This window comes from Dendronephthya gigantea, unplaced genomic scaffold (assembly GCF_004324835.1).
Source record: "Dendronephthya gigantea isolate DGI-Jeju-01 unplaced genomic scaffold, DenGig_1.0 000252F, whole genome shotgun sequence".
In the NCBI taxonomy this organism is placed as follows: Eukaryota; Metazoa; Cnidaria; class Anthozoa; order Malacalcyonacea; family Nephtheidae; genus Dendronephthya; species Dendronephthya gigantea.
In genome coordinates, this window is record NW_021163262.1 from 39,002 (window position 1) to 53,346 (window position 14,345).

Here is a 14,345-nt window from a genome sequence, read left to right on the forward strand (position 1 = left end):
TGATCATCATGGTTGCCATAGCAACCATAATTTATTATGATTAATATGCTAATTATGATCAAAATCATCATAATGAGCATCATGGTTGCCATGGTAACCATCATTTATTATGAATAATATGCTAATTATGATCCTGATCATCATAATGATCATCATGGTTGCAAGGGCTACCATTATTTATTAATAATATGCTAAATATTATCATCATCTTGATAATGATCATCATAGTTGCCATGGAATCCATAATTTATTATGATTATTATGCTAATTATGATCATGATCATCATAAGGATCATCATGGTTTCCATTGTTTTTTTAATTTATTATGATTAATATGCTATTTATGATCAAGATCATCATAATGATCATCATAGTTGCCATAGCAACCATCATTTATTATGATTAATATGCTAATTATGATGAAAATCATCATAATGATCATCATCGTGGCCATGGTAACCATCATTTATTACGATTAATAAGCTAATTATGATCAAAAGCATCATAATGATCATCATGGTTGGCATGGCAACCATAATTTATCATGATTAATATGCTAATTATGATAAAGATCATCATAATGATCATCGTGATTGGAATGGTAACCATCATTTATTATGGGTAATATGCTAATTATGATCCTGATCATCATAATGATCATCATGGCTGCAAGGGAAACCATTATTTATTATGATTGTTATGCTGATTATGATCCTGATCATCATCATGATCGTCATGGTTGTCATAGGAACCATCATTTTTATTATTAATATCTAATTATGATCAAGATCATCATAATGATCATCAGGGTTGCCATAACAACCATCATTTATTAATAATATACCATTTATAATCAAGTTCATCATAATGATCATCATGGTTGCCATAGCAACTATCATTTATTATGATTAATATGCTTATTATGGTCATGATCATCATAATAATCAACATGGTTGCCATGGTAACCACCATTTATTATGATTAATATGCTAATTATGATCAAGATCATCGTAATGATCATCATGGTTGCCATGGCAATCATAATTTATTATGATTAATAAGCTAATTATGATCAAAATCATCATGAGCATCATGGTTGCAATGGTAACCATGATTTATTATGAATAATATGCTAATTATGATCAAAATCATATTAATGATCATCATAGTTGCCATAGCAACCATCACTTATTATAATTAATATGCTAATTATGATCAAGATCATGATAATGATCATCATAGTTGCCATAGCAATCATTATTTATTATGAGCAATATGCTTATTATGATCATGATCATCATAATGATCATCTTGGTTGCCATGGTAACCATTTTTTAGTATGGTTATTATGCTAATTATGATTAAGATCATCATATTGATCATCATGGTTGCCATGGCAACAATCATTTAATAAAAATATGCTAATTACGAATATGATCATCATAATGATCATCATGTTTACTATGGTTATCATCATTTATTATGATTAATACACTAATTATTATCAAAATCATCATAATGATCGTCATAGTTGCCATGGCAACGATCATTTTTTATGATTAATATGCTAATTATGATCAAAATCATAATAATGATCATCATAGTTGCCATGGCAACCATCATTTATTATGATTAATATGCTAATTATGATCAAGATCATCATAATGATCATCATAGTTGCCATGGCAACCATCATTTATTATGATTAATATTCTAATTATGATCAAAATCATCATATTGAGCATCATGGTTGCCATGGCAAACCATCATTTATTATAATTAATATGCTAATTATGATCCTGATCATCATAACGATAATCATGGTTGCAAGGGAAACCATTATTTTTTAATAATATGCTAAATATTATCATCATCTTCATAGTGTATTATGTTAAGTTATTATAATTATTATGCTAATTATGATCATGATCATCATAATGATCATCATAGTTGCCATTGCAACCATCATTTATTATGATTAATATGCTAATTATGATCAAGATCCTCATAATGATCATCATAGTTGCCATGGCAACCATCATTTTTTTACGATTAATATGCTAATTATGTTCAAAATCATCATAATGAGCATTATGGTTGCCATGGCAACTATCATTTATTATTATTAATATGCTAATTATGATCAAATCATAATAATGATCATCATAGTTGCCATGGCAACCATCATTTATTATGATTAATATGCTAATTATGATCAAGATCATCATAATGATCATCATAGTTCAGATGGCAACCATCATTTATTATGATTAATATTGTAATTATGATCAAAATCATCATAATGAGCATCATGGTTGCCATGGCAAACCATCATTTATTGTAATTAATATGCTAATTATGATCCTGATCATCATAATGATAATCATGGTTGCAAGGGCAACCATTATTTTTTAATAATATGCTAAATATTATCATCATCTTCATAGTTGCCATGGTAACCATAAGTTATTATGATTATTCTGCTAATTATGATCATGATCATCATAATGATCATCATATTTGCTATTGCAACCATCATTTATTATGATTAATATGCTAATTATGATCAAGGGCATCATAATGATCATCATGCTTGCCATGGCAACATTCATTTATTATGATTAATATGATAATTATGATCAAGATCATCATAATGATCATCATGGTTGCCATAGTAACCATAATTTATTATGATTATTATGCTAATTATGATTATGATCATCATAATGATCATCATAGTTGCCATTGCAACCATCATTTATTATGATTAATATGCTAATTATGATCAAAATCATCATAATGATCATCATGGTTGCTATGGCAACCTTCATTTATTATGATTAATATGCTAATTATGATCAAGATCATCATAATGATCATCATAGTTGCCATGACAAACATCATCTATTATGAATAATATGATTTCTGCGTTATTTAATATAGACCAGAATAAGGCTTTAAATTTTATTTACAAACGACGTTTCGGAGTTTACTCCATCATCAGGTTAAGATAATCAGATTATGTACAATTTTGAATAAATCGCGTATAAAAACCGTTAAAGCTTGCGTCCGTTACATTTTCGTGCGCATGCGATTTTTGTAAGCATAAAATGACGTGTCCGAGAAATTCTAATAAAATTAGAAATTAATTATAGTATTATTTATACTGCATGCTGTCTAAACTACAAAATCTATAATGTTTAATTGTTCGTATTTCCCATTCAAGTCCGGTTTCAACTTTTGAATGAATAAAGCCTCGGTAATCTTGCGTTCTACCGATCCTTTCGTTTTTTTTAAAATCTTGATCGAAAGCTTAGGTTTTTGTCCACGATGTAGTTCACTATAATGCTTTGCGAAAGCCATGTTCTTGTAGGATTTCGCCGTAGGATTTGCTGCAGATCGATAATGTTCTTGGAATCTGACGGCTAATGGTCTACTTGTTTCTCCTACATATGTTGCTCCGCACAGGTCACAGTTTATTTGGTAGACAACGTCTTTCTGCGAGCATCGAATGGGAAGCAATGACCTACTGCACACTGAGCATTTCGAGGGATTTGTGCATGTGTTGTCGTAAGGTCGCGACTCTGCCAGAAGGTTCTTCAATGAGCTTTGAGATCGTTCAACTATTCGGACATTGAGGTCTGTTCGCTGGACTGCTCTTCTGATGTCGTTGGTGAATTGGCTTGAGATAAATGGTATTGTAAATGTACTTGGCGCTTCGGTTTTTGATGCTCGTTTCTTGCTTTTTGTCGCTTTCACTTTGTTGACATACTTGCTGTCATAACCGTTTCGTCTCGCTCTTCTTTCAAATTTCCGTTCAGCTTCTTGTAATAATGTATCGTTTGAACATATCGAAGTGTAGGTTTTGATCGTGTTACCAATGGCAGCTCGCTTGATGTGTTCTGGATGATGAGATTTTGCGTTCAACATCAATCCTTTGTTTGCTGATTTTGTATGCCACCCCGTCTCGATTGTTCCAGATGTATTCACTTTGATTTTTTTTGTATTGAGGAAAGGAAGGAATCCGTCTTCGCCAGGTAACTCGATTTCAAATTGAATTGATGGATCTTGCCCATTCAGCTGATTTTGAATCTTTACAGCTTCGTTTGGATTGTCAGCGGGTGTAATACAATCGTCGATATATCGTAATAGATGGAAATAGCTTGATCGGAATAGATTGCTTGATTTTCTATTCTGTCCATGTAAGTATAGCGAGAATTGGTGCCAATCGATTTCCCATTGCCAGACCTCGACGTTGTTGATAGAACGATCTTTTCCAAGAGAAGCAGTTCTTTTCGAAGATAGCTTTTGTCAGTAGAATGATGTCTGATATAGAGAATTGATATAGTTGGATGTTTTTCTTTTCTTTTTCAAGATATAGGCGCAAGGTATCAATGGCTGCGTCGTTGTTTACACTGGGGTATAATGAAACCACGTCTAAACTAAATAGGATCTTGTTCTTCAACTCACCACTCTTTAAGTTACGCAGTTTGTTCAACAGATGTTCAGTGCTTCGAAGATGTGCTTTTACAAATTGTAGGAGGGGATTGCATATCACTTGTATCAGCCAGGAGATTTTATCCGCAGGACCAGCACAGCCAGAAATTATAGGTCTTTTGATGTTATCAGGGTTGGAACTTGGCTCGTTGTTATGAAATTTATGCGTTTTGGTTAGCAAATAGATAACGGGGCACACACTGTGTGTCGTTTTTAATCTTGTGATGGATCTTTCGTTAACAAAATTGCTTCTTGCGACATACTCCCACACTTCATTGATCTCTTCCTCAGCTTTCTTCGTTAAATCATTACACGGTTTGTAAAGTGATTGATTTTCAAGGTGTTTTTTCATCAAGGTGTTATCCAGGTTGCTATCCATAACCACAAACTCGCCTCCTTTATCACTTACTGAAATTCTGACTTTTCGGGCTTTCTTAAGTGTGGTCAAATCAACCAGTGTTTTTCTTTGGTGTCGAGTGAGATTGGAGGGAATGGGTCTTGACTTGTGTTTGCTTATCACTTTCTTTACTTCATGTTTAAGGTGCTGGAGAGAGGATTCTAAATGTTGAAATTTTGTCTCCGGTGCTGTGCAAAACTTATCGAACGGACATTGTTCAATAGTTGGTTCTATAGTTTGATATGGGGCACTTTGGGTAGGTTCTTGGGTATGTTGTTGATTATCATTTACGGATTGTTTGCTGTGTATTTCTTTCCAACGCAGTCGGTATGCAAGTTTTGCCAATTGCACATTAACGTCCAACTCTGTTCGTTTGTTAATGGTTTTCATCGAAGGAACAAATTGCGGTCCCAAATCGAGTAAATCTGCTGTACCATCAGGCAGAAGAGTTGTTGAAGTTAATATTGTGACTCTTGGTGGAGACTCATCGTCTTAATCAGTAGAGGATTGTGAGCGGGGGTTAGAAACATTTGATCTGCTTGTGTTATTGTTCGACAAAGATTCAAACTTACGAATGAGTTTAAATTTCTTATTTTTCTTTAGTTTCTCAAGGCATTCAGTTAAATGATGGTCAATCTTTCTTCTATCTTCGGATAGTAGTTCTGTCATTTCGGTTTTCTTTTGCGCGATTTCATTTCTTATGAACTTCAGTTCTTTATGGTGTTTGCGAATGGTATCGTTAAGGATTGAAAATGTTAAGTTGTTGGTGTGTCGCGCTACCGTTTTGTTCTTTAGTAGATTCGAAGATAGGTTGATTTTATTGCTTATAAAATTTGGAATGATCTTGGTTTTCTTGCAGCGATTTAGAAAATGTAAGTCTTGGATCTTCATGACATAGTTCATATTCAAAGCGGCGTAATCTCTTGTTGTTCGAAATAAAGGTTGGTCCAACCTGAGATTCTTTAGAAGGTTTAAAAACGAACTTTCTCTGAGCCTCATTTTTACAATTGATTTCTGCGTTATTTAATATAGACCAGAATAAGGCTTTAAATTTTATTTACAAACGACGTTTCGGAGTTTACTCCATCATCAGGTTAAGATAATCAGATTATGTACAATTTTGAATAAATCGCGTATAAAAACCGTTAAAGCTTGCGTCCGTTACATTTTCGTGCGCATGCGATTTTTGTAAGCATAAAATGACGTGTCCGAGAAATTCTAATAAAATTAGAAATTAATTATAGTATTATTTATACTGCATGCTGTCTAAACTACAAAATCTATAATGTTTAATTGTTCGTATTTCCCATTCAAGTCCGGTTTCAACTTTTGAATGAATAAAGCTTCGGTAATCTTGCGTTCTACCGATCCTTTCGTTTTTTTTAAAATCTTGATCGAAAGCTTAGGTTTTTGTCCACGATGTAGTTCACTATAATGCTTTGCGAAAGCCATGCAAGAAAACCAAGATCATTCCAAATTTTATAAGCAATAAAATCAACCTATCTTCGAATCTACTAAAGAACAAAACGGTAGCGCGACACACCAACAACTTAACATTTTCAATCCTTAACGATACCATTCGCAAACACCATAAAGAACTGAAGTTCATAAGAAATGAAATCGCGCAAAAGAAAACCGAAATGACAGAACTACTATCCGAAGATAGAAGAAAGATTGACCATCATTTAACTGAATGCCTTGAGAAACTAAAGAAAAATAAGAAATTTAAACTCATTCGTAAGTTTGAATCTTTGTCGAACAATAACACAAGCAGATCAAATGTTTCTAACCCCCGCTCACAATCCTCTACTGATCAAGACGATGAGTCTCCACCAAGAGTCACAATATTAACTTCAACAACTCTTCTGCCTGATGGTACAGCAGATTTACTCGATTTGGGACCGCAATTTGTTCCTTCGATGAAAACCATTAACAAACGAACAGAGTTGGACGTTAATGTGCAATTGGCAAAACTTGCATACCGACTGCGTTGGAAAGAAATACACAGCAAACAATCCGTAAATGATAATCAACAACATACCCAAGAACCTACCCAAAGTGCCCCATATCAAACTATAGAACCAACTATTGAACAATGTCCGTTCGATAAGTTTTGCACAGCACCGGAGACAAAATTTCAACATTTAGAATCCTCTCTCCAGCACCTTAAACATGAAGTAAAGAAAGTGATAAGCAAACACAAGTCAAGACCCATTCCCTCCAATCTCACTCGACACCAAAGAAAAACACTGATTGATTTGACCACACTTAAGAAAGCCCGAAAAGTCAGAATTTCAGTAAGTGATAAAGGAGGCGAGTTTGTGGTTATGGATAGCAACCTGGATAACACCTTGATGAAAAAACACCTTGAAAATCAATCACTTTACAAACCGTGTAATGATTTAACGAAGAAAGCTGAGGAAGAGATCAATGAAGTGTGGGAGTATGTCGCAAAGAAGCATTTTGTTAACGAAAGATCCATCACAAGATTAAAAACGACACACAGTGTGTGCCCCGTTATCTATTTGCTAACCAAAACGCATAAATTTCATAACAACGAGCCAAGTTCCAACCCTGATAACATCAAAGTGAGACCTATAATTTCTGGCTGTGCTGGTCCTGCGGATAAAATCTCCTGGCTGATACAAGTGATATGCAATCCCCTCCTACAATTTGTAAAAGCACATCTTCGAAGCACTGAACATCTGTTGAACAAACTGCGTAACTTAAAGAGTGGTGAGTTGAAGAACAAGATCCTATTTAATTTAGACGTGGTTTCATTATACCACAGTGTAAACAACGACGCAGCCATTGATACCTTGCGCCTATATCTTGAAAAAGAAAAGAAAAACATCCAACTATATCAATTCTCTATATCAGACATCATTCTACTGACAAAAGCTATCTTCGAAAAGAACTGCTTCTCTTGGAAAAGATCGTTCTATCAACAACGTCGAGGTCTGGCAATGGGAAATCGATTGGCACCAATTCTCGCTATACTTTACATGGACAGAATAGAAAATCAAGCAATCTATTCCGATCAAGCTATTTCCATCTATTACCGATATATCGACGATTGTATTACACCCGCTGACAATCCAAACGAAGCCGTAAAGATTCAAAATCAGCTGAATGGGCAAGATCCATCAATTCAATTTGAAATCGAGTTACCTGACGAAGACGGATTCCTTCCTTTCCTCAATACAAAAAAAATCAAAGTGAATACATCTGGAACAATCGAGACGGGGTGGCATACAAAATCAGCAAACAAAGGATTGATGTTGAACGCAAAATCTCATCATCCAGAACACATCAAGCGAGCTGCCATTGGTAACACGATCAAAACCTACACTTCGATATGTTCAAACGATACATTATTACAAGAAGCTGAACGGAAATTTGAAAGAAGAGCGAGACGAAACGGTTATGACAGCAAGTATGTCAACAAAGTGAAAGCGACAAAAAGCAAGAAACGAGCATCAAAAACCGAAGCGCCAAGTACATTTACAATACCATTTATCTCAAGCCAATTCACCAACGACATCAGAAGAGCAGTCCAGCGTTCAGACCTCAATGTCCGAATAGTTGAACGATCTCAAAGCTCATTGAAGAACCTTCTGGCAGAGTCGCGACCTTACGACAACACATGCACAAATCCCTCGAAATGCCAGTGTGCAGTAGGTCATTGCTTCCCATTCGATGCTCGCAGAAAGACGTTGTCTACCAAATAAACTGTGACCTGTGCGGAGCAACATATGTAGGAGAAACAAGTAGACCATTAGCCGTCAGATTCCAAGAACATTATCGATCTGCGGCAAATCCTACGGCGAAATCCTACAAGAACATGGCTTTCGCAAAGCATTATAGTGAACTACATCGTGGACAAAAACCTAAGCTTTCGATCAAGATTTTAAAAAAAACGAAAGGATCGGTAGAACGCAAGATTACCGAAGCTTTATTCATTCAAAAGTTGAAACCGGACTTGAATGGGAAATACGAACAATTAAACATTATAGATTTTGTAGTTTAGACAGCATGCAGTATAAATAATACTATAATTAATTTCTAATTTTATTAGAATTTCTCGGACACGTCATTTTATGCTTACAAAAATCGCATGCGCACGAAAATGTAACGGACGCAAGCTTTAACGGTTTTTATACGCGATTTATTCAAAATTGTACATAATCTGATTATCTTAACCTGATGATGGAGTAAACTCCGAAACGTCGTTTGTAAATAAAATTTAAAGCCTTATTCTGGTCTATATTAAATAACGCAGAAATCAATTGTAAAAATGAGGCTCAGAGAAAGTTCGTTTTTAAACCTTCTAATGAATAATATGCTAATTATGGTCAAAATCATCATAATGATCATCATAGTTGCCATAGCAGCCATAATTTATTACGATTAATATGCTAATTATGTTCAAAATCATCATAATGAGCATTATGGTTGCCATGGCAACCATAATTTATTATCATTAATATGCTAATTATGATTAAGGTTGCAATGCTGTTTCATGATAATAATATTTAGCATATTATTATCATGAATAATATGCTAAATATGATAAAGATCATCATAATGAAAATTATTGTTGCCATGGCAACAATCATTTATCATGAATAATATGCTAAATATGGTGAAGATCATCATAATGAAAATTATGGTTGCCATGGTTACCATCATTTATCATGAATAATATGCTAAATATGATCAACATAATCATAATGATCATCATAGTTGCAATTGCAACTATAATTTATTACGATGGATATGTTAATTTTGGTCATTATCATCAAAATGATGATAATGGTTGCCATGTCAACTATCATTTATCATGAATAATATGCTAAATATGATAAAAAACAACATAATGGAAATTATGGTTGCCATGGCAACTATCATTTATCATGAATAATATACTAAATTTGGTCAAGATCATCATAATAAAAATTATGGTTGCCCTGGCAACAATCATTTATCATGAATAATAAGCCAAATATGATAAAGATCAGCATAATGAAAATTATGGTTGCCATGGCAACCATAATTTATTACGATTAATATGCTAATTATGATCAAGATCAACATAATGATCATCATAGTTGCCATTGCAAACATCATTTATTATTATTAATATGCTAATTATGATCAAAATAATCATAATGATCATCTTAGTTGCCATGGCAACCATAATTTATTATGATTAATATGCTAATTATGATTAAGATCAACATAATGATCATCATAGTTGCAATTGCAAACATCATTTATTATGATTAATATGCTAATTATGATCAAAATCATCATAATGATCATCATTCGTTGCCATTGTATCAATAATTTTTTATGAATTATATACTAATTATCATCAAGATCAACATAATGATCATCATTGTTGCCATTGCAAACATCATTTATCATGATTAAAATTCTAATTATGGTCAAAATCATTATAATGATCATCATGGTTGCCATAACAAACATCTTTTATTAAGATTATTATAATAATTATGATCAAGATCATCATGATGATCATCATAGTTGCCATGGCAACTATCATTTATTATGAATAATATGCAACATATGATCAAGATCATCATAATGATCATCATGGTTGCAATTGCAACAATAATTTATTATGATTGATGTGTTAATTTTGATCATTGTTATCAAAATGATGATAATAGTTGCCATGGCAACCGTCATTTATCATGAATAATATGCTAAATATGATAAAGGTAATCTTAATGAAAATTATTTTTGCCATGGCAACCATCATTTATCATGAATAATATGCTAAATATGATCAAGATCATCATGATAATAATTATGGTTGCCATGGCAACCATCATTTATCATGAATAATATGATAAATATGATCAAGATCATCCTAATGAAAATTATGGTTGCTATGGTAACCATCATTTATCATGAATAATATGCTAAATATGATCAAGATCATCGTAATGATCATCATGGTTGCAATTGCAACCATCATTTATCATAAATAATATGCTAAATATGATCAAGATCATCATAATGGAAATTATGGTTGCCATGGCAACCATCATTTATCATGAATAATATGCTAAGTATGATTAAGATCATCATAATAAAAATTATCGTTGCCATAGTAACCATCATTTATCATGAATAATATGCTAAATAAGATCAAGGTCATCATAATGATCATCATGGTTGCAATTTCAGCCATAATTTATTCTGATTGATAAGTTAATTTGATCATTATTATCAAAATGATGATAATGGTTGCAATTAACACCATCATTTATCATGAATAATATGCTACATAAGATCAAGATCATCATAATGATCATCATGGTTGCAATTGCAACCATAATTTATTATGATTGATTTGTTAATTTTGATCATTGTCATCAAAATGATGATAATAGTTGCCATGGCAACCATCATTTATCATGAATAATATGCTAAATATGATAAAGATCATCCTAAAAAAAATTATTGTTGCCATAGCAACAATCATTTATCATGCATAATATGCTAAATATGGTGAAGATCATCATAATGAAAATTATGGTTGCCATGGCAACCATCATTTATCATGAATAATATGCTAAATATGATCAAGATAATCATAATGATCATCATGGTTGCAATTGCAACTATAATTTATTACGATCGATATGTTAATTTTGGTCATTATCATCAAAATGATGATAATGGTTGCCATGGCAACCATAATTTATCATGAATAGTATGCTAAATATGATCAAGATCATCATAATGGAACTTATGGTTGCCATGGCAACCATCATTTATCATGAATAATATGCTAAATGTGATTAAGATCATCATAATAAAAATTATGGTTGCCATAGTAACCATCATTTATCATGAATAATATGTTAAATATGATAAAGATCATCATAATGAAAATTATTGTTGCCATGGCAACAATCATTTATCATGAATAATATGCTAAATATGGTGGAGATCATCATAATGAAAACTATGGTTGCCATGGCAACCTTCATTTATCATGAATAATATGCTAAATATGATAAAGATAATCATAATGAAAATTATTGTTGGGATGGCAACAATCATTTATCATGTATAATATGCTAAATACGATCAAGATCATCATGATAATGATTATAGTTGCCATTGCAACCATGTTGATCATTATGATGATCTTGATCATATTTAGCATAATATTCATCATAAATGATGGTTACCATTGCAACTATAATTTTCATTACAATAATCTTGATCATATTTAGCATATTATTAATGATAAATGATGGTTGCAATGGCAACCATTATCATCATTTTGATGATAATGATCAAAATTAACGTATCAATCATAATAAATTATGGTTGCAATTGCAACCATGATCATCATTATGATGATTTTTATCTTATTTAGTATATTATTCATGATAAATGATGGTTACCATGGCAATTATAATTTTCATTATGATGATGTTGATCATATTTAGCATATTATTCATTATAAATGATGGTTCCCATGGCAACAATGATGATCATTATGGTGAGAATGATCAAAATTAAAATATTATTAATAAATCATGGTTGCTATGGAAACCATGATGATCATTAAGATGATGATGTTCATCATTAGTATAATAATCAGAATAAATTATGGTTACCATGACAACTATAATTTTTATTATGATGATCTTGATCATATTAGCATATTATTCATGATAAATGATGGTTAGCATGGCAACCATAATTTTCATTATGATGATCTTGATCATATATAGCATATTATTCATGATAAATGATGGTTGCTATTGCAACCATTATCATCATTTTGATGATAATGATCGAAATTAACAAATCAATCATAATAAATTATGGTTGCAATTGCAACCATGATGACCATTATGATGATATACTTTATTTCAGTTGTGAAGTCTAAATATTACACTTGACAACAAGGGAGATTGCGACAGAGCACAACCAAAACCAAGGCATTCTCCCAATAACTACAAGGTTAACATATATAATTATTTACAAATTTGGACAAGATATACACACAATACAAACGTGGATTCAGACGATTAACAACATAGTCTGAGGTTATCTGAAGAAAGATTACGTATATAGTTACATTTAAGGCAAATAGAACGCCACGTACAAAAGACATCCACATCAAATACATGACGCACACCCAAGAAATACTTTTGCTTCAAAAGATTCTTAAAAATACATGGTGATTTTACTTCCTTTACTGAGGTTGGTAAACTGTTCCATAACCTACACGTTCTGATGAAATAGCTGTGTTCGAACTGCTTGGTTTTTGTTTTTGGTAGCGCGAAATTCATTGCCCCGGAATTCCTCAACTGATGGTCTTGCAATTGTGGTGTGAATTTGACGTACTGTTTAACATCTACATCAAACCTATCATAGATGCAACCATGCAAAAACATCAAATCTTTGATCTCGTGCCAATAGCAGATAGGAAGGTGTTGTAGCTTGACCAAACGTTCTCGATACGATACGATGCAAGACTACCAGGCCAACCAAGAATGAATTAAGAATGAATTTGGAAGCCCTCCTTTGTACACCTTCCACATAACGAGTCAACTGGATGGATTGACCTGACCATGCTTCCCTGGCGTTATCAAGGTTAGATCGAACCAGAGCTACATACAGAAGTCGCTTTGTCAAAGTGGAGAAGAACTTGTTGGAGTTACGTCGTAACAGGCCTAACATGGAATTTGCCTTCTTAACAGCCTTGATATTGTGTTCTTTCCATGTTAGTGTGATGCATACAATCAAGCCAAGGTCTTTCTGGCAAGACGAACTCTTCAAAGAAACTCCACCAAGTTGGTAAACAGTTTCCACACGATTCTTCTTCCTAGTGAAGGATACATTCTCACATTTGCCAACGTTAAACAGTAGATACGCCGATGTACTGGCGAGATGTAGCAGGTCGAGACCATGTTGAAGTTTCTCCGCGTCGCTCTGGTCATTAACAGCTCTGTAACACTTGGTGTCATCGGCGTAGAGGAGCATGGAGCAGTTGGTTGAGACACTCTTAGGTAGATCATTGATGAAAATCACGAATAACAATGGTCCGAGAATAGAACCGTGCGGAACACCAGATAACACAGAAAGAGATTTGGAAAGTGCGCCTCCAACAGCCGTTCTTTGCGATCTGTCTGTAAGATAACTGGTGAACCAATCTAGAAGAGCGCCATTGATACCATAGCAATGTAATTTCTGGATAAGCAGCTTATGATCGACGCTATCGAAAGCCTTGGAGAAGTCTAGGTAAATTACATCTGTTTGCGATCCATGGTCTAAGGCTGACCCAATTTCATGAAGAAAACATAAAAGCTGGGTGACCGTTGACTTTCCTTTCATAAAACCATGTTGAGAATTATGGATGGCGGAAGATACATGACTGAGTACTCGGTTAAAG

At 33.2% G+C, this 14,345-nt stretch overlaps 1 protein-coding gene across 1 annotated transcript; it reads right to left on the reverse strand.

Annotated features, from left to right (window-relative positions):
• Positions 1–3,177: 3,177 nt before the first annotated feature.
• LOC114540877 lies at positions 3,178–5,893 on the reverse strand. The gene is made up of 3 exons (XM_028560887.1): positions 5,467–5,893; positions 4,244–5,385; positions 3,178–4,194 (listed from the first exon to the last, which is right to left on the reverse strand). Exons 1-3 carry the CDS (start codon positions 5,891–5,893, stop codon positions 3,178–3,180), a joined length of 2,586 nt encoding a protein of 861 aa, XP_028416688.1.
• Positions 5,894–14,345: the final 8,452 nt, after the last annotated feature.

Excerpts from the sequence above, each read along its gene's own strand:
- LOC114540877 (XM_028560887.1), bottom strand. The coding sequence starts at position 5,893 with ATGAGGCTCAGAGAAAGTTCGTTTTTAAACCTTCTAAAGAATCTCAGG. Across the intron at positions 5,386-5,466 it reads TAAGAAATTTAAACTCATTC|ACGATGAGTCTCCACCAAGA; the intron begins GTAAGTTTGAAT and ends CTACTGATTAAG. Across the intron at positions 4,195-4,243 it reads ATCAACAACGTCGAGGTCTG|AATAGAAAATCAAGCAATCT; the intron begins GCAATGGGAAAT and ends TTACATGGACAG.